This window comes from Pan paniscus, chromosome 3 (genome assembly GCF_029289425.2).
Source record: "Pan paniscus chromosome 3, NHGRI_mPanPan1-v2.0_pri, whole genome shotgun sequence".
Taxonomy (NCBI): domain Eukaryota; kingdom Metazoa; phylum Chordata; class Mammalia; order Primates; family Hominidae; genus Pan; species Pan paniscus.
This window is the reverse complement of record NC_073252.2, coordinates 117,153,237-117,174,968: the sequence shown is the minus strand read 5'-3', so window position 1 is coordinate 117,174,968 and position 21,732 is coordinate 117,153,237. Positions and strand designations below refer to the sequence as shown.

At 39.2% G+C, this 21,732-nt stretch overlaps 2 protein-coding genes across 13 annotated transcripts in view; one reads left to right on the top strand and one right to left on the bottom strand.

Annotated features, from left to right (window-relative positions):
- The window catches only part of LOC117980048 (kelch-like protein 2), a 105,087-nt gene that overhangs the window by 7,110 nt on the left and 76,245 nt on the right, over positions 1-21,732 (bottom strand). For 5 of the 11 annotated variants that reach the window (XM_055111786.2, XM_055111785.2, XM_063603882.1 and 2 more), the window contains one exon: positions 21,044-21,203. In XM_055111786.2, the coding sequence (XP_054967761.1) occupies positions 21,044-21,203 (160 nt within the window). Of the gene's footprint in view, positions 1-19,298; positions 21,204-21,732 lie in introns of those variants that run through there. The other 6 variants (XM_055111784.2, XM_063603881.1, XM_034959078.3 and 3 more) reach the window with 3 other exon arrangements.
- On the top strand, positions 1,279-11,858 carry LOC100992780 (glycerol kinase 3-like). 2 transcript variants are annotated; one of them, XM_063603880.1, is made up of 2 exons: positions 1,279-5,909; positions 5,997-11,858. In XM_063603880.1, the coding sequence occupies exons 1-2, from the start codon at positions 4,328-4,330 to the stop codon at positions 6,005-6,007; spliced, it is 1,593 nt and encodes a 530-aa protein (XP_063459950.1). In that variant the 5' UTR covers positions 1,279-4,327; the 3' UTR covers positions 6,008-11,858. The 2 variants fall into 2 exon arrangements, with proteins under 2 accessions (XP_063459950.1, XP_008957900.3); XM_008959652.4 differs by having other exon boundaries at positions 1,279-11,858.

Here is a 21,732-nt window from a genome sequence, read left to right as displayed (position 1 = left end):
CAAGCTCTCTTTGCCTGCTGCCATCCACATAAGATATGACTTGCTCCTCCTTGCCTTTCACCATGATTGTGAGGTCTCCCCAGCCACGTGGAACTGTTAAGTCCAATAAACCTCTTTCTTTTGTAAACTGCCCAGTCTCGGATATGTCTTTATCAGCAGCATGGAAATGGACTAATACAAACACTTACTATTAGAAGTTCTTCTGTACGTTGCTCTAAAATCTTTTTCACTCTTATTTTGTAACACTGATAATTCTGCCACCACAATAAACAGAACAAGATTAATTAATCTGTCTCTTATGAAATTCTTCAAAATCTTACAGAGAGCATTATATTTTCCCAAATTATCCTTCAATGGTCTGTACCGTCCTATGTCCTTCAACCACTGCTTGCACAACATGATTTGGGGTCTTCATCATCACCCTGACTATAAATTCAGGGCTCTAGTGCATCAGTCTCTCTCAAAACACTGAACCGAAAAATAAACTCAAAAATTTCATAGCTATGGTCTGATCTGGACAGAACAGAACAGGATAATCACCTTACACCTTTCTGGACACGATTACATAATTGGTTCCCACTGAATATACCATCAACTAAAAGCCTAACATCTTTGCATCAGTTTGGTTAATATAAGCCTAACGCAACACAGCCAAAGTGAAAAATTCTTCCGTTTCAGTGAATGAATTCTTTTTCATCCTACTGTATCTCAGTAAGGTACAGTAAAAATCAACAGCTACTGCACACTTGCTGTAAATATGCACACACTAAAATGTACCTACAAAGAATTTACCTAAAATGTAATGCTAAAAGGTAGGTCATCTCAGAGTTTAATCTGTTTCCTCTACTTATACTCAGAGTTAGTTCCCATATCTATGATCTTGCTTCATTCACCTCCTCTCTATGTTCATTACACTAGTTCTAACCCTATTACCAACCTCAGTTATTGCTTCCCAACCTTTCACCCACATACTGACAGGTCATTTTGTTTATGGATCATAGCTTGTGACATTAGTAATTTACCTTCAGTAGTTCACCACTGGCCACTGAATAAAGTCCAACATAGTTATACTGACATTTAATCATCAGTTGCTTCTCTCTAAACAAATACCATAACTGCAATAGGGCACAATTCCAGGTAGTAAAGACTATGCCATCAATATGCTATATATGTTAAACACATAAACTACACACACATAATATATAATATACATATGCATCCTTCCATATATGTATATGGAATATACATTCCATTCCTTCCATAATTAACATATATGCTCATTACTCTCTAAAGCAATTGAACTTTTCTATTTCCCTCCAGGAAATAAAATAAGCTAATCATGAAATGAAAGACAGTCCCTAGAATTTGCCATACCAGGTCAAGAGAGAGCATCAGGGCTGGGCGCGGTGGCTCACGCCTGTAATCCTAGCACTTTGGGAGGCTGAGGTGGGTGGATCACGAGGTCAGGAGATCGAGACCATCCTGGCTAACACAGTGAACCCCTATCTCTACTAAAAATACAAAAAATTAGCCAGGCATGGTGGCAGGCACTTGTAGTCCCAGCTACTCGGGAGGCTGAGGCAGGAGAATGGCCTGAACCCGGGAGGCAGCACTCACACTGAGCCGAGATCGCACCACTGCATTCCAGCCTGGGTGACAGAGCGAGACTCCATCTCAATAAAAAATGGAAAAAAAAAAAAAAAAAGCATCAGGTTAGGACCCTCATCCCAAATAAGTGTAATAAAATCAACAATATAAGTCTCAAATGTTATTTGTTCTGTTTTGTATCCTGTAATAAGGTACAAAGTACCCTTCGTATTTGATTTCTAAACACCAAGCACCTTTTTGAACAAAATTAAAATGCCACGATGGTCTCCATAATTCCTCTATACTCAATGCAGAGTCCCATTTGAGAAGTCAGGGCAAAAGTATGAATAACAGTAGTCTCTTATGAAGGGGTGGGTTGCCCCTCCACACCTGTGGGTGTTTCTTGTTAGGTGGAATGAGAGACTTGGAGAAGAAAAAGACACAGAGACAAAGTATAGAGAAAGAAATAAGGGGACCCAGGGAACCAGCGTTCAGCATATGGAGGATCCCGCCAGCCTCTGAGTTCCCTTAGTATTTATTGATCATTCGTGGGTGTTTCTCTGAGAGGGGCATGTGTCAGGGTCACAAGACAATAGTGGGGAGAGGGTCAGCAGACAAACACGTGAACAAAGGTCTTTGTGTCATAGACAATGTAAAGGATTAAGTGCTGTGCTGTTAGATGTGCATCCACATAACATCTCAACGCTTTACAAAGCAGTATTGCTGCCCGCATGTCCCACCTCCAGCCCTAAGGCGGTTTTTCCCTATCTCAGTAGATGGAACGTACAATCGGGTTTTATACCGAGACATTCCATTGCCCAGGGACAGGCAGGAGACAGATGCCTTCCTCTTGTCTCAACTGCAAGAGGCATGCCTTCCTCTTATACTAATCCTCCTCAGCACAGACCCTTTACAGGTGTTGGGCTGGGGGACGGTCAGGTCTTTCACTTCCCACGAGGCCATATTTCAGACTATCACATGGGGAGAAACCTTGGACAATACCTGGCTTTCCTAGGCAGAGGTCTCTGCGGCCTTCCGCAGTGTTTGTGTCCCTGGGTACTTGAGATTAGGGAGTGGTGATGACTCTTGAGGAGCATGCTGCCTTCAAGCATCTGTTTAACAAAGCACATCTTGCACCGCCCTTAATCCATTTAACCCTGAGTTTGACACAGCACATGTTTCAGAGAGCACGAGGTTGGGGGTAAGGTCATAGATTAACAGAATCTCAAGGCAGAAGAATTTTTCTTAGTACAGAACAAAATGGAGTCTCCTATATCTACTTCTTTCTACACAGACACAGTAACAATCTGATCTCTCTTGCTTTTCCCCACATCTTAGACCCACAAGCAGCTCATACCTAACAGACAAAGTGTTTTTGGGAAAACAGAAATATCTCTGGTCTTCATTTTCCTAATTAATAAAATGAAAGTGTTAGACTAGATAACTGCTAAGATTTCCTATAACATTAATACTCTGTGATTCTTTGACTTTCAACACTATTAATCTTTAGGAGAAAAAAACCATGTATGTCTCCAGCAGTTCTATTAACATAAGGCAGTTTTAATGAAACCTGAAAACAGTTAACTCATGTAAGCTAGAAAAAATTCCTGTCAACAAGGCACAGCAGAGACTGCATGTAGTTTACTAAGGAATAAAGAAGACCATAATGAATGCATGAATATACAAATAATTAACTCTTTTAAGAAGCATCATTTGAGTTGGCATAACTTCAGCTAAAAAGTGCTGTGTATCAAGTGCTTTCACAGTTCTCCAAAGGAAGAATCTTCTGTATCAGTAAATTAACATTACAATAGACCATTGAATAATCAGCATCTATTCTTTGGCATGCATATCCCATGGCTAAGGCTAGTAATACTATTATTAAAACCACTCACTCAACACAAATTTCTTTCAAGAGGGCGGCATTCAAATCGAGTTTATTCTAACCGATGTTTATTCCAAGCAGTGATTCCTAGCCTAAATTATAGAAAGGTGGGCAAATGATTGAAGTAAATTTTCTGTAGAAGAAACTGTTATAAAAACTGGTTTTACAGAGAATAACGCATATTCCAAATATACTTAATTAGGGTGTGAGTTTATTGTTACTGGACTATAAAGTTAGATTATAAGCAAGGGTTAAATTGTATTGAGCCTGTTATCTATCACCCACAACGGTGTGGGCAATGCCAGGCACATAAAGAGAATAGCTTTGAAATGACTGACTACTGGGTCTAGGCTGAATGGCCAAGAGTTGGCTGGAAGAACAAGGGCCAAAGAGCACAGATTTATGAAGAAATACAAGAGAATGAGAAGGCACACATCTAGTCCGAACCAAGGTGGGGACCCCAGAGTTCTAAATACCAGAAAGGTCCAACAGACCCTGGAACTGCAGTCTAAGGTGATGAATGGGTTTGTGGGGGGAAGATGATAGTCACAAGGAGCTATGAAGGAGTCTCACGTGAGCCAACAGTATAGATTCTGAAGGCGTTTATGGCAGGAGAAACAAAATACACAGGGAAAGATAATCTCAGTGTTAAAGACAGATGTATGCCTGGAGGCCAAGGGAGAAAATGAGCTGCAGAGAGAATGCAGTAGCCTGCTAGCCAGCCAGTAAAGAAGTGAGGCTGGTTCAGCGGACTCGCGCGGCCTCGCTCTTTGGACTCGTCACCCGCCCCTCCCCCTCCCGCCGCCGTCACCCAGGAAACCGGCCGCAAACGCGGGCGGACCTGAAGCTGGTTTCATGGCAGCCTCAAAAAAGGCAGTTTTGGGGCCATTGGTGGGGGCAGTGGACCAGGGCACCAGTTCCACGCACTTTTTGGTTTTCATTTCAAGAACAGCTGAACTACTTAGTCATCATCAAGTGGAAATAAAACAAGAGTTCCCAAGAGAAGGATGGGTGGAACAGGACCCTAAGGAAATTCTACATTCTGTGTATGAGTGTATAGCGAAAACATGTGAGAAACTTGGACAGCTCAATATTGGTATTTCCAACATAAAAGCTATTGGTGTCAGTAACCAGAGGGAAACCACTGTAGTCTGGGACAAGATAACTGGAGAGCCTCTCTACAATGCTGTGGTGTGGCTTGAACTAAAAACACAGTCTACCGTTGAGAGTCTTAGTAAAAGAATTCCAGGAAATAATAACTTTGTCAAGTCCAAGACAGGCCTTCCACTTAGCACTTACTTCAGTGCAGTGAAACTTCACTGGCTCCTTGACAATGTGAGAAAAGTTCAAAAGGCCGTTGAAGAAAAACGAGCTCTTTTTGGGACTATTGATTCATGGCTTATTTGGAGTTTGACAGGAGGCGTCAATGGAGTTGTCCACTGTACAGATGTAACAAATGCAAGTAGGACTATGCTTTTCAACATTCATTCTTTGGAATGGGATAAACAACTCTGTGAATTTTTTGGAATTCCAATGGAAATTCTTCCACATGTTCGGAGTTCTTCTGAGATCTATGGCCTAATGAAAGCTGGGGCCTTGGAAGGTGTGCCAATATCTGGGTGTTCAGGAGACCAGTCTGCTGTACTGGTGGGACAAATGTGTTTCCAGATTGGACAAGCCAAAAATACGTATGGAACAGGATGTTTCTTACTATGTAATACATGCCATAAGTGTGTATTTTCTGATCATGGCCTTCTCACCACAGTGGCTTACAAACTTGGCAGAGACAAACGGGTATATTATGCTTTGGAAGGTTCTGTAGCTATAGCTGGTGCTGTTATTCGCTGGCTAAGAGACAATCTTGGAATTATAAAGACCTCAGAAGAAATTGAAAAACTTGCTAAAGAAGTAGGTACTTCTTATGGCAGCTACTTCGTCCCAGCATTTTCGGGGTTATATGCACCTTATTGGGAGCCCAGCGCAAGAGGGATAATCTGTGGACTCACTCAGTTCGCCAATAAATGCCATATTGCTTTTGCTGCATTAGAAGCTGTTTGTTTCCATATTCGAGAGATTTTGGATGCCACGAATCGAGACTGTGGAATTCCACTCAGTCATTTGCAGGTTGATGGAGGAATGACCAGCAACAAAATTCTTATGCAGCTACAAGCAGACATTCTGTATATTCCAGTAGTGAAGCCCTTGATGCCCGAAACCACTGCATTGGGTGGTTTCTTTCCCGAAACCACTGCCATGGTGGCAGGGGCTGCAGAAGGAGTCGACGTATGGAGTCTTGAACCTGAGGATTTGTCCGCCGTCACGATGGAGCGGTTTGAACCTCAGATTAATGCTGAGGAAAGTGAAATTCGTTATTCTACATGGAAGAAAGCTGTGATGAAGTCAATGGGTTGGGTTACAACTCAATCTCCAGAAAGTGGTGACCCTAGTGTCTTCTGTAGTCTGCCCTTGGGCTTTTTTATAGTGAGTAGCATGGCAATGTTAATCAGAGCAAGGTACATCTCAGGTATTCCATAAAACCTACCAACTCATGGATTCCCAAGATGTGAGCTTTTTACATAATGAAAGAACAACCCAGCAATTGTCTCTTAATGCGATAACACTATTCATAGACTTTGATTTTATTTATAAGCCACTTGCTGCGTGACCCTCCAAGTAGACCTGTGGCTTAAAATAAAGAAAATGCAGCAAAAAGAATGCTATAGAAATATTTGGGGTGTGTGTGTGTGTGTGTGTGTGTGTGTTTAACATCCACAGTTAAGGTTGGGCCAGCTACCTTTGGGGCTGACCCCCTCCTTTGCCATAACATCCTGCTCCACTCCCTCTAAGATGTACGAAGAATTCAGATCCTCACCATTGGAATCTTCCATCAAACATACTCAAACACTACTGGAACAGGACTTGAGTCTCTGCATGACATATACTTGATTAAAAGGTTATTACTAACCTGTTAAAAATGAGCAGCTCTTTGCTTTTAACAGACACCCCAAAAGTCTTCTTTTCTACATAGTAGAAGATGGAAACACCTTCACTGAATGTTTGAATAGAAACATCTACTAAATTATTAAAATAGACATTTAGTGTTCTCATAGCTTGGATATTTTTCTGAAAAGTATTTGCCAAAACTGAAATCCTTCCAATATTTTCCATGGTCCCACTAATTATAATGACTTTCTGTCTGGATCTTATAGGAAAGGATACTTTCTTTTTTCTTCCATCTTTCCTTTTTATATTTTTTACTTTGTATGTATAACATATATGCCTATATATTTTATACACTGAGGGTAGCCCATTTATAAATTAAGAGCACATTATATTCAGAAGGTTCTAACAGGGCTGGTCTTAAGTGAACCACTATGTATATAAATATGTTGGAAAACAGCTGTATACATTTTTGGGCAATGGTTATGCATAATATTTACCAGGAGAATTTTTTTCTTAAATAGCCAACATTTAAAATTTATGTTTTATGTCCATAAAAGAAAATATACTTTATTGTGACTTCAACTATATTTCTTATCCCTTACATTTTTATTTAATTGTCTTAGTCTAAAAAAAAGAAGAAACTGTGGAATACTACAGTAAATACTGTTTTCAAACACAAGCAATAATTCAAATAGTTTTCTTTTGAATTAATTTTAGACATATTTTGGATCCTATTGAGGGGATAAGAGGATGTCAAAAAAGTTAAATACCTAAGTAGAAAAAAATATAGAAATAAAGCCAAGAATCTCTTTCAGTTCAAATATTATCAATTGTTAATAAGAAATTGCTATCTGGGATGACAAAATTATCTCTGCTTAGTATCTTATTATAACTGAAAAAAGGTTTATCATTACAAATGCCTTCCAACGAAACCAAGAATTTCTCAAAATATTTAATGTCACATATTATAAGAAGTTACCTAATCTAGCTTCTTAACGTCAATTTTAAAAAATATCTTAAAATTACTTTGTTTTGTAGTAAACAGTGAAAAAAAAAAGTGAGGCTGATGGCAGTGAGAGCAATGGTCTGGAAGCGGTACCCTTCTACCTAGGTTCCCAGTGAGCTGTGGCGAGTGATCCCTTCGAGAAGTCTGCTCACGACATACAGGTTTGGGGGAAACACAAAGTTTCGTTTACGACAAAGACAGAGGAGACACACATGAAAATACTTGCGCATATAAAAAAGTTTGATCATTTTATAGGCCTAGTGGAAAGGACAGAAGCTGGACAGTGAGGGGTGCCTGAACAGGCCTGGGTAAAGTAGTTACTATCACCAGGGCCTGGGATATATAAACTAATAACAGAGTTAAGAGCCAAAGAATGGAAAATAAAATGAAAGCACATCGGTAACTGGAGGACTTCTTTTTTGTTGTTGTTGTTGAGATGGAGTCTCTCTGTCGCCCAGGCTAGAGTGCAGTGGTGCGATCTCAGCTCATTGCAACCTCCGCCTCCTGAGTTAGTTATTTTCCTGCCTCAGCCTCCCAAATAGCTGGGACTACAGGCACATGCCACCATGCCTGGCTCTTTTTTTTTTTTTTTTTTGTATTTTTAGTAGAGACCAGGTTTCACCATGTTGGCCAGGCTGGTCTCGAACTCCGGGCCTCAAGCAATCTGCCCATCTCAGCCTCCCAAAGTGCTGGGATTGCAGGTGTGGGCCACCATGCCCAGCTCTGAAGGAATTCTCCACAGGTAGTCCTGTTACTGAGGAATGCTGAGTGCTTACCAAGCCCAGAATTTCAGCTACAGCTCTAGCTTGAAAATGATAGTCAGGCTGGGTGTGGTAGCTCATGCCTGTAATCCCGACTCTGGGAAGCCAAGGCAGGAGGACTGCTTAAGGCCAGGAGTTCGAGCACAGCCTGGGCAACACAGCAAGAGCCCGTCTCTATTTTAAAAAAGAAAAAGAAAATGATACCACAAACTTCCTCAAAGATCAGTTAGAACTAGTACTAAGTAGTTTCTCAAATTTTCAGTATGGGAAGTGGTGAGGTATAGGAATGAATAAAAATCTGAAACAATTTTTTTCCCCTTAAATGTGCTTGGCTATCAACAAGAAATACTGAATAAAATTCATATTTCAAGTTATAATTAAAATCCAATTTCCAAAGAGTCTTTTGCTAGAACTATTAAAATGCATCTAAACCAATGAGTTCAATTTTTATCTCCTCTATATTTTTGGCCTGCCAAAAATGCTAAAAATAAAGGTGCTAATGATTTGAGAAATGGTTAAAATATAGATACCACCCAAGAAACATGAGAAGAGTCCACAAACCAGCACTCTTTGAATAAGTTAGTACAGTTGGGGTTAACTGAGAAAAATTTCATTTTTAGACATGATACAAAAAATAATTTCATACAGCTTTTTAAGCTAAAATAAAATAAAATAAAATAAATGTTTCAGGAGTGTAACAAAGGCTGACCAGAGTCCAGAACACCATGCCTCAGCACGCAGGCCATTTAACCTGGGTGGTCTGGTCACACTGAGCTGTCACTCCACGCCTTGGAGAAGCAGGGTGGTCAGTGCGACGGGCTGTCACTGCCAGAGCCACGCTGCTGAAGCCACGAGAGCATCTCAGGGTGAGCAGTGTGGATTCCACATCCTCCCCTGCTGTCACTCTCTAACCTACCCATTTGGTTGCTCACATTTTTACTTTCCCTAAAGATACTGATGTTATTAAAAATAAGCATGAGTTCATGGAAGAGATCTCCATGGAACACTGTTAATTTTTTCATTATACCTGTACAATTTAATTTAATTATAATGTATTCTAGAAAGCTTGTTTCCAATGGGCAAGAGAAAGAAATGAAGCAGTTCTTATGTCCAGAATCTCCAGTGAGTTTTCAAAGGATAGAGAGTGCTCTTTTTTTTTTTTTTTTTTTGAGACGGAGTCTCGCTCTGTCAGCCAGGCTGGAGTGCAGTGGCGTGATCTCTGCTCACTGCAAGCTCCGCCTCCTGGGTTCAGGCCATTCTCCTGCCTCAGCCTCCCGAATAGCTGGGACTACAGGCTACTGCAACCATGCCCGGCTAATTTTTTGTATTTTTAGTAGAGACGGGGTTTCACCCTGTTAGCCAGGATGGTCTCGATCTCCTGACCTCATGATCCGCCTGCCTCGGCCTCCCAAAGTGCTGGGATTACAGGCGTGAGCCACTGCGCCCGGCCTGAGAGTGCTCTTCTTATGTGCAGTCACACCATGGACCAGACAATACCCCGAGGTCCTGCAGGCTTTCTCTCCTTATCCATCCTTTTTTCCCTCAGCTTCTTTCTCCTCCCTTCTGCTTTACTTGTATATATGTATGTATGTATTGAGTCATTTATTGCTATTTATTTCTTCCCTTCCTTCTTTTCTTTCCTACCTAGAAAAGCCTGTCACAAGTCCTACTGCCTATGATAGGGAAAAGAAAAAGAAAAAGAAAAATATTAACTTTACTGCCACTGTGTCCCGTCACCCTCTTGGAGTTCTTCACAAGCTATGTGACTTGACTTGAAAGTAATTTGAAGGTTTGGGTAAATTTTCTGGACAAATAGAGTGCTTTAAAGACAAATCACCTAAACAACAATTATTTGTTTATGGTAGAAAAGGAGCTATAGACATCTTACTGCATGGACTCCTTATCTCCCCACCTCCTATTTGCTTAAAATGTCAACAAAAATCAGATAGTTTCACTATGAGGAACAACTGTGTATTAGTCTGTTTTCATGCTGCTGATAAAGACATATGCAAGACTAGGCAATTTACAAAAGAAAGAGGTTTAATGGACTTATAGTTCCACGTGGCTGGGGAGGCCTTACAATGATGGTGGAAGGCAAGGAGGAGCAAGTCATGTCTTACATGGATGGCAGCAGGCAAAGAGAGAGAGCTTGTGCAGGGAAACTCCCATTTTTAAAACCATCAGATCTTGTGAGACTTACTCACTATCACAAGAACAGCAAAGGAAAGACCTGCCCCCATGATTCAACTACTTCCCACTGGGTCCTTCCCACCACACATGGGAATTCAAGATGAGATCTGGGTGGCGACATAGCCAAACCATATCAAACTGTTTTGTAGTATTATTCTGGATTATTTTGGAAAGTTTGTTGCAACTAGTTATCAATACACCAAAGATATGGAAATAGCTTCATTATACAAGCATGGTCTTTGTAATGGCATTTGTTTAAAATATAAGGATGAAATACGTAGGTAAAGCATGACAATTGCTTCAAGATAATACAAGAGGATGTATAAAATTCCTCAAGCTGTAGACATGATTTGTGTACTTTTCTATATGTGCATTAGACTTCAGTAAAATGTTCGCATATAAAAAAAAGGAAGGGGAGTAATGAAGGTTATAATTAAAACAAAATTGTCCCTGAGTTGACAACTGTTGAAGTTGGATGATGAGTACTATTCTATTCTTGTACATGCTTGCAATTTTTCATAATGAAAGATGTTTTAAAATGTTACCTAAAACCTAAGAAACTCAAGCAAATACAAGATTCAGAAGCATGGTATAAAAGCAGTACATCCTTTAAAGCTAGATTCAGATGCAAAATATAGTGCATTAAAAATGAAGAATCAATGCTTCTTTATAATTTTACTGAAAGTGAATAATTTTTCATGAAAAATTCTTGGCATAATTACAAAAGAGGACTCTACAAACTAGGAAACAGAAGTGTTCTAATTCTGGTGGAAAATTTTTTATATTTTGTAGTATACTAGAATAAATTTAAGATTTTAAATAAGAGAAAGATTTTTAAAAATCTAATGATCTCCTAAAAACACAGTAAATGAGTTACTTCTGATATAAGCAAAACTAAGAGTTCTAGTACATCATATGAACTATGTTTGGATATCCTGTGCATTAATCCTACTTTATTCATTCTCTCCCCAGGCACTGACCCTCCTCTCCCCATTAGCAGTCAGTAACATTTATCAAGCACTACAGAGAAAACTGGCAGCCCAGGAAAGATAAAAGGTTAAACAGTGATTGTTTCATGCAGCAAAAAATATCTAAAAATACGAAAGCTTTCTTGGTTTTCCTAATAGAAGTCACTTATAACAGGTGCATTAAGTCTAGCAGTTAATGGAATCTGAATTTAGAAGTAATATTTTCTACTTAGTTGAACAGAATTGCTTGCATTGGAATACACCAATAAATTCATATTTGTCTTTGGTTTTTCATAAAATGCTTCATTCTATTCAAAAGTGCTGCATGAATAGTGTTACACACTACAGGCATTCCCCAACTTACAGAAGGGTTGTGTTCTAAAAGCTCATCTGTAAATCGGCTTCCTAGAACTCAGATCACATTTTTTCACTGAAATAATTTTCTAAAGGGCAGTTAGGCCATCAGGCCACCCAATAGAAATCAATAAGGTCTAAATTTATTGGACCTACTGTGATTTAGTGAAGCACTCTGGTTTTTGTTTTTTCAACTAACCACTTTGAACCATTATTTATTTGGTAAATGAAATAGGGATTCTAGGACTACTACTCTCCAATGCTCTGTGCAGGGAGAGACACACATATATATACACACATGCATTCTCCCTTACCCAGATCTATGGACCAAAAGCTTCCTTACTCATCAGAGTAAGCACACTGAAGCAGTTTAGACAAATGGTTCTTGCATTTGAAAGCTGGGGAAGTTACAGTTCTAGAGCCTATTAAATGAGCAGTGAACACAGAAGCTTCCATAGGAACTATTCCTATTGAGTCTCATAGATGCAAAGCAGAGTCTTGCAGGCAGTTGGTGGATTGTAACTTCTACCAGATTTATCTTCCAGAAATATAGTTTAAAAACAAATTAGCAACTTCTGTAAGTCCTAGACAGAGTAATCAGGCAAAAGAAAGAAATAAAGGGCATCCAAATTGGAAAAGAGAAAGTCAAACTATCTCTGTTTGCTGATGATATGATCTTATAACTAGAAAGCCCTAAAGACTCCTCCAAAAGGCGCCTAGCTTTGATAAATGAATTCAATAAAGCCTCAGGTTACAAAATCAATGTACATAAATCAGTAGCACTGCTACACACCAACAATGACCAAGCTGAGAATCAAATTAAGAACTCAATCCCTTTTATAATAGCTACAAAATAAAATAAAATAAAATCCTTAGGAATATATTTAACCAAGGAGGTGAAGAACTCTACAAGGAGAACTACAAAACACTGCTTAAAGAAATCATAGATGACACAAACAAATGGAAATACATCCCATGTTCATAGATTAGAAGAATCAATACCATGAAAATGACCATACTGTCCAAAGCAATCTACAGAGTCAATGCAATTCCTATCAAAATACCATCACTCGTCACAGAATTAGAAAAAAAAATCCTAAAATGCATATGGAATTTTTTTTAAAAAGCCCAAATAGCCAATGTAAACCTAAGCAAAAAGAACAAATCTAGAGGCATGACATTACCTGACTTCAAATTATACTAATATAAGGGTATCATAACCAGAACAGCATGGCACTGGCATATAAGTAGACATGTAGACCTATGGAACAGAATAGAGAACCCAGAAATAAAGTAAATATTTAGAAACGACTGATCTCCGACAAAGCATACAAAAACATAAACTGGGGAGAACAAAAGACAGCAGACAGCTTCTGCAGACTTAAACGTCCCTGTCTGACATCTCTGAAGAGAGCAGTGGTTCTCTCAGCATGGCGTTCGAGCTCCAAGAAGGAACAGACTGCCTCCTCAAGTGGGTCCCTGACCCGTGTAGCCTGACTGGGAGACACCTCCCAGTAGGGGATGGCAGACACCTCAAACAGGGGGGTGCCCCTCTGGGATGAAGCTTCCAGGGGAAGGATCAGGCAGCAATATCTGCTGTTCTGAAGCCTCTGCTGGTGATACCCAGGCAAACAGGGTCTGAAGTGGACCTCCAGCAAACTCCAACAGACCTGCAGCTGAGGGGCCTGTTAGAAGGAAAACTAACAAACAGAAAGGAATGGCATCAGCATCAACAAAAAGGACATCCACACGAAAACCCCATCTGCAGCTCCCCAACATCAAAGACAAAAGGTACTTAAAACCACAAAGATGGGGAGAAACCAGAGCAGAAAAGCTGAAAATTCCAAAAACCAGAGCATCTCTTCTCCTTCAAAGGATCGCAGCTCCTCGGCAGCAAGGGAACAAAACTGGATGGAGAATGAGTTTGCCAAATTGACAGAAGTAGGCTTCAGAAAGCTGGTAATAACAAACTTCTCTGAGCTAAAGGAGCATGTTCTAACACATCACAAGAAAGCTAAAAACCTTGAAAAAAGGTTAGACGAATGGCTAACTAGAATAAACAGTGTAGAGAAGACCTTAAATGACGTGATGGAGCTGAAAACCACAGCAAGAGAACTTTGTGATGCATGCACAAGCGTCAATAGCCGATTCGATCAAGTGGAAGAAAGGATATCACTGATTGAAGATCAAATTAATGAAATAAAGTGAGAAGACAATTTAGAGAAAAAAGAGTGAAAAGAAATGAACAAAGCCTCCAAGAAATATGGGATTATGTGAAAAGACCAAATATACATTTGATTGGTGTACCGGAGAGTTATGGGGAGAATGGAACCAAGTTAGAAAACACTCTTCAGGATATTATCCAGGAGAACTTCCCTAACCTAGCAAGGCAGGCCAACATTCAAATTCCGGAAATATAGAGAACACCACAAAGACAAAGATAATCCTCAAGAAGAGCAACCCCAAGACACATAACTGTCAGATTCACCAAGGTTGAAATGAAGGAAAAAATGTTAAGGGCAGCCAGAGAGCAAGGTCAGGTTACCCACAAAGGGAAGCCCATCAGACTAACAGCAGATGTCTCAGCAGAAACCCTACAAGCCAGAAGAGAGTGGGGCCAATATTCGACATTCTTAAAGAAAAGGATTTTCAACCCAGAATTTCATATCCAGCCAAACTAAGCTTCCTAAGTAAAGGAGAAATAAAATCCTTTACAGACAAGCAAATGCCGAGAGACTCTGTCACCACCAGGCCTGCCTTACAAGAGCTCCTGAAGGAAGCACTAAACACGGAAAGGAATAACTGGTAGCAGCCACTGCAAAAACATGCCAAATTGTAAAGACCGTCGATGCTATGAAGAAACTGCATCAATTAACAGGCAAAATAACCAGCTAACATCATAATGACAGGATCAAATTCAAACATAACAATATTAACCTTAAATGTAAATGGGCTAAATGCCCCAGTTATAAGACACAGGCTGGTAAATTGGATAAAGAGTCAAGACCCATCGGTGTGCTGTATTCACGAGACCCATCTCACATGCAAAGACACACACAGGCTCAAAATAAAGGGATGGAGGAAGATCTACCAAGCAAATGGAAAACAAAACAAAAAAAAGCAGGGGTTGCAATCCTAGTCTCTGATAAAACAGACTTTAAACCAAGAAAGATCAAAAGAGACAAAGAAGGCCATTACATAATGGTAAAGGGATCAATTCAACAAGAATAGCTAACTATCCTAAATATATATGCACCCAATACAGGAGCACTCAGATTCATAAATCAAGTCCTTAGAGACCTACAAAGAGAATTAGACTCCCACACAATAATAATGGGAGACTTTAACACCCCACTGTCAATATTAGACAGATCAACGAGACAGAAGGTTAATAACAAGGATATCCAGGACTTGAACTCAGCTCTGGACCAAGCAGACCTAATAGACATCTACAGAACTCTCCACCCCAAATCAACAGAATATACATTCTTCTCAGCACCACACTGCACTTATTCTAAAATTGACCACATAAGTGGAAGTAAAGCACTCCTCAGCAAATGTAGAAGAACAGGAATCACAACAAACTGTCTCTCAGACCACAGTGCAATCAAATTAGAACTCAGGATTAAGAAATTCACTCAAAACAGCACAGCTACATCGAACTGAACAACCTGCTCCTGAATGACTACTGGGTACACAACGAAATGAAGGCAGAAATAAAGATGTTCTTTGAAGTCATTGAGAATGAAGACAGAATGTACCAGAATCTCTGGGACACATTTAAAGCAGTGTGTAGCGGGAAATTTACAGCGCTAAATGCCCACAAGAGAAAGCAGAAAAGATCTAAAATCGACACCCTAACATCACAATTAAAAGAACTAGAGAAGCAAGAGCAAACACATTCAAAAGCTAGCAGAAGACAAGAAATAACTAAGATCAGAGCAGAACTGAAGGAGATAGAGACACAAATAACCCTTCAAAAAAATCAATGAATCCAGGAGGTGGTTTTTTTAAAAGATCAACAAAATTGATAGACTGCTAGCAAGACTAATAAAGAAGAAAAGAGAATCAAATAGATGCAATAAAAAAATGATAAAGGGGAGATCACCACCAATCCCACAGCAATACAAACTACCATGAGAGAATACTATAAATTCCTCTATGCAAATAAACTAGAAAATCTAGAAGAAATGGATAAATTCCCGGACACATACACCCTCCCAAGACTAAACCAGGAAGAAGCTGAATCTCTGAATAGACCAGTAACAGGTTCTGAAATTGAGGCAATCATTAATAGCCTACTAACAAAAAAAAGTCCAGGACCAGATGGATTCACAGCCAAATTCTAACAGAGGTACAAAGAGGAGCTGGTACCATTCCTTCTGAAACTATTCCAAACAACAGAAAAAGAGGGAATCCTCCCTAACTCATTTATGAGGCCAGCGTCATACTGATACCAAAGCCTGGCAGAGACACAACAAAAAAAGAGAATTTTAGACCAATATCCCTGATGAACACCGATGCAAAAATCCTCAATAAAATACTGACAAACCAAATCCAGCAGCACATCAAAAAGCTTATCTACCATGATCAAGTCAGCTTCATCCCTGGGATGCAAGGCTGGTTCAATGCACGCAAATATATAAACGTAATCCATCACATAAACAGAACCAATGACAAAAACCATGTGATTATCCCAATAGATGCAGAAAAGGCCTTTGACAAAATTCAACAGCCCTTCATGCTAAAAACTCTCAATAAACTAGGTATTGATGGAACGTATCTCAAAATACTAAGAGCTATTTATGACAAACCCGCAGCCAATATCATACTGAATGGGCAAAAACTGGAAGCATTCCCTTTGAAAACCAGCACAGGACAAGGATGCCCTCTCTCACCACTCCTATTCAACATAGTGTTGGAAGTTCTGGCTAGGGCAATCAGGCAAGAGACAGAAATAAGGCGTATTCAGTTAGGAAGAGAGGAAGTCAAATTATCTCTGTTTGCAGATAACATGATTGTATATTTAGAAACCCCATTGTCTCAGCCCAAAATATCCTTAAGCTGATAAGCAACTTCAGCAAAGTCTCAGGATACAAAATCAATGTGCAAAAATCACAAGCATTCCTTTACACCAATAATAGACAGAGAGCCAAATCATGAGTGATCTCCCATTCACAATTACTACAAAGAGAATAAAATACCTAGGAATACAACTTACAAGGGATATGAAGGACCTCTTCAAGGAGAACTACAAACCACTGCTCAAAAAAATAAAAGAGGACACAAACAAATGGAAGAACATTCCATGCTCATGGATAGGAAGAATCAATATCTTGAAAATGGCCATACTGCCCAAGGTAATTTATAGATTCAATGCTATACCCATCAGGCTACCACTGACTTTCTTCACAGAATTGGAAAAAACTACTTTAAATTTCATATGGAAACAAAAAAGAGCCCACATAGCCAAGACAATCCTAAGCAAAAAGAACAAAGCTGGAGGCATCACGCTACCTGACTTCAAACTATACTACAAGGCTACAGTAACCAAAACAGCATGGTACTGGTACCAAAACAGAGATATAGACCAATGGAACAGAACAGAGGCCTCAGAAATAACACCACACCTCTACAACCATCTGATCTTTGACAAACTTGACAAAAACAAGCAATGGGGAAAGGATTCCCTATTTAATAAATGGTGCTGGGAAAACTGGCTAGCCATATGCAGAAAGCTGAAACTGGATCCCTTCCTTACACTGTATAAAAAATTAACTCAAGATGAGTTAAAGACTTAAATGTTAGACCTAAAACCATAAAAACCCCAGAAGAAAACCTAGGCAATACCATTCAGGACATAGGCATGGGCAAAGACATCATGACTAAAACACCAAAAGCAATGGCAACAAAAGCCAAAATTGACAAATGGGATCTAATTAAACTAAAGTGCTTCTGCACAGCAAAAGAAACTATCATCAGAGTGACGAGGCAACTTACAGAATGGGAGAAAATTTTTGCAACCTACCCATATGACAAAGGGCTAATATCCAGAATCTACAAAGAACTTAAACAAATTTACAAGAAAAAAACAAACAACCCCATCAAAAAGTGGACAAAGGATATAAACAGACACTTCTCAAAAGAAGACATTTATGCAGCCAACAGACATATAAAAAATGCTCATCATCACTGGTCATCAGAGAAATGCAAATCAAAACCACAATGAGATACCATCTCAGGCCAGTTAGAATGGCGATCATTAAAAAGTCAGAAAACAACAGGTGCTGGAGAGGATGTGGAGAAATAGGAATGCTTTTACACTGTTGGTGGGAATGTAAATTAGTTCAACCATTGTGGAAGACAGTGTGGCAATTCCTCAAGGATCTAGAACTACAAATACCATTTGACCCAGCAATCCCATTACTGGGTATATACCCAAAGCATTATATATCATGCTACTATAAAGACACATGCACACATGTTTATTGTGGCACTATTCACAATAGCAAAGACTTGGAACCTCCTAATGTCCATCAATGATAGACTAGATTAAGAAAATGTGGCACATATACACCATGGAATACTATGTAACCATTAAAAAAGGATGAGTTCATGTCCTTTGCAGGGACATGGATGAAGCTGGAAACCATCACGTTGTGCACGTGTACACATTTTATATATGGTGAGAGATCCCTATCTCTCACCATATATAAAAATTAACCCAAGATGGATTAAAGACTTAAATCTAAGACCTGAAACCATCAAAATTCTAGAAGAAAACTTAGGAAAAACTTCTGGGCATTGGCCAAAACAAAAAATTTATGACAAAGACCCCAAACGCAAATGTGACAAACGCAAAAATAAATAAATGGGACCTAATTAAACAAAAAAAAACTTCCACAAGACCAAAGAAATAATCACCAGAGTAAACACACAACCTATAGAATGGGAGGAAATATTTGCAAACTATGCCTCTGACAAAGGACTAATATCCAGAATCTAAAAGGAACTCAAACAAGTCAGCAAGAAAAAATCAAATAATCCCATTAAACAGTGGGCAAATGACATGAACAGATATTTCTTAAAAAGAAGATATACAAATGGTCAACAAACATGAAAGAAATGCTGAACACCACTAATCATCAGGAAAATGCAAATTAAAACCTCAGCGAGATACCACCTTGCCCTAACCAGAATAGCTATTATTAAAAGTGAAAAAACAATAGATGTTGGTGTGGATGTGGTGAAACGGGAACGCTTATATGCTGTTGGTGGGAATGTAAATTCATACAACCTCTATGGAAAACAGTCTGGAGATTCCTCAAAGAAATTAAAATCCAATCTAGCAATTTCACTACCGAGTATCTACCTAAAGGAAAAGAAATCACTAAATCAAAAAGACACCCAGATATGTATGTTTATCACAGTACAATTCACAATTGCAAAGATATAGAATCAACCTAAGTGCCCATCAGCCAATGAGTGGATAAAGAAAATGTTATATATATATATATATACACACACACACACACACACATATATACACGCATACATATACGTATGTAGACATATATGTATATGCATGTGTGTACATATATACATGTGTATATACATACGTGTGTGTGTGTATGTATATATATATATATATGATGGAATACTACTCTACCATAAAAAAAGAAAGAAATAATGTCTTTTGCAGCAACTTGGATGAAACTGGAGGCCATTATTCTAAGTTAAGTAACTCAGGAATGGAAAACCAAATACTACATGTTCACACTTATAAGTGGGAGCTAAGTTATCAGTATGCAAAGGCAGACAGAGTGGTATAATGGACATGGGAGACTCAGAAATGGGGAGGTTGAGAGGATGGTGATGGATGAAAAACTACCAATTAGAGTACAATGTCTACTACTCAAGTGACGGGTACATTAAAATCCCAGACCTCGTGACTATACAAGTCATCCATGTAACCAAAAACCACTTGTACTCCTAAAGCTATTAGAATAAAAAAAAGGATGTAATCATTAAATGAAAGCATAAAGAAACTAAAAAAAGAAAAGTATGTTTATTGCGGCACTATTCACAATAGCAAAGACTTGGAACCAACCCAAATGTCCAACAATGATAGACTGGATTAAGAAAATGTGGCACATATACACCATGGAATACTATGCAGCCATAAAAAATGATGAGTGCAAGTCCTTTGTAAGCACATGGATGAAATTGGAAATCATCATTCTCAGTAAACTATCGCAAGAACAAAAACCAAACACCGCATATTCTCACTCATAGGTGGGAATTGAACAATGAGATCACATGGACACAGGAAGGGGAATATCACACTCTGGGGACTGTTGTGGGGTGGGGGGAGGGGGGAGGGATAGCATTGGGAGATATACCTAATGCTAGATGACGAGTTAGTGGGTGCAGCGCACCAGCATGGCACATGTATACATATGTAACTAACCTGCATGTTGTGCACATGTACCCTAAAACATAAAGTATAATTAAAAAATAAATAAATAAATAAAAAGAAAAGAAATTTCCTAATAATCACTTTCAATATATATTTTTAATTGTTTATAAACTCAAATAAAATATAGATTACATTTGTGAACTATGTGTGTGCATTCAAAGCTATAACAATCTCCCCTCCCCAACTGCAGAGATGAGGGGCCTGAAGGGCCTGAACAGCAGCTAAAGCAAGGGCTCCTTGAAAACAGCAACAGGCCCTCCCTCTGCCACAGGGAGATGCCAGCAGTAGCAGTAGGCCATGGAACCAGCATGCAAGGAGTGGGCTGCTTCTATTGGTGGTCTACTTTTCTACTCCACCAAACATATCTATATTTCACTGCTTTGAAGATTTTTTTAAGCCACAAAATTGTTTTCATAGATGCAAAAAAAAAAGAATAAAAAATCAGAGCTAAAATAACTTCACATGCATACAGTTTCTCATATGCCTATTCATTTAACAATTTGAAAGAAAAATACATACAGCTATTCTTCTTGAACCCTGGAGGCGGAGGTTACAATGAGCCAAGATTGCGCCACCACACCACGACCTGGGTGACAGGGCAAGACTCCGTCTCAAAAAAAAAAAAAAAACCTAGCTATTCCTAGCTATTCTATTATTCAGGCCCAATCCCAATGTATAGTTGCTTGCTTTTTAAGTTCAGAATTTTATGAGTATGCTTCAGTTATGCAGTGTGACCATTATAAGATTTTAAATGTATGTTTATAAAGCCCAGATCCAGAAATATGACATGACTTTCCAGAGACCACTGTAGAATCATATCAAAAACCAAGCAGTTTCCTCCCAAATTCAGCTGAGGTCTACTCCACTTGCCTGCATAGGTGTTGGCCTTGTTCAGAAGGTCGGTACATGCATGCATATCAGCAAAAGCCCGGATTCCTAAGCAGTTGACAGGGTGAAGCTGGGATTCCAAAAATTCACAAGTCTTCTTCACATCCTGTAACTGTAAGAGACCAGCTGCTGGGAGAAGTACCTGCAACACACACATCAATATTCTTAGGCACTTGGGTGGAAAAACACTGTCTCTTTGACCACTTCTACATAGGACACAAGATGTTCAGCCATAGTTTATTATCTGCGTCCATACCCCCATATTCCCTAGAAAACAAATATAAAAATTATTTTCAATAACAATGATGACTCTTCACATTCCCCATAATTTCCATGTAATCTTTCAAAGGCCTCTTCTCCTTGGTCAGAAGAATATGAGATATCAGATCTTACAAGATTCATGGTTTGTTTTATAAGCATAAACAAAATGTTCCTTTGACTTCTAAAAACACAAATTCTTGGCTGGGCCTGGTGACTCACACCTGTAATCCCAGCACTTTGGGAGGCCAATACAGGAGGATCGCTTGAGTTCAGAAGTTTGAGACCAGGCTGGGCAACAGCAAGACCTCATCTCTACAAAAAATATAAAAATTAGCCTGGTGTGGTGGCACGCAACTGTAGTGCCAGCTACTCAGGAGGCTGAGGTGGGAGGATCACTTGAGCCTGAGAGG

Excerpts from the sequence above, each read along its gene's own strand:
- LOC100992780 (XM_008959652.4), top strand. The coding sequence starts at position 4,328 with ATGGCAGCCTCAAAAAAGGCAGTTTTGGGGCCATTGGTGGGGGCAGTG.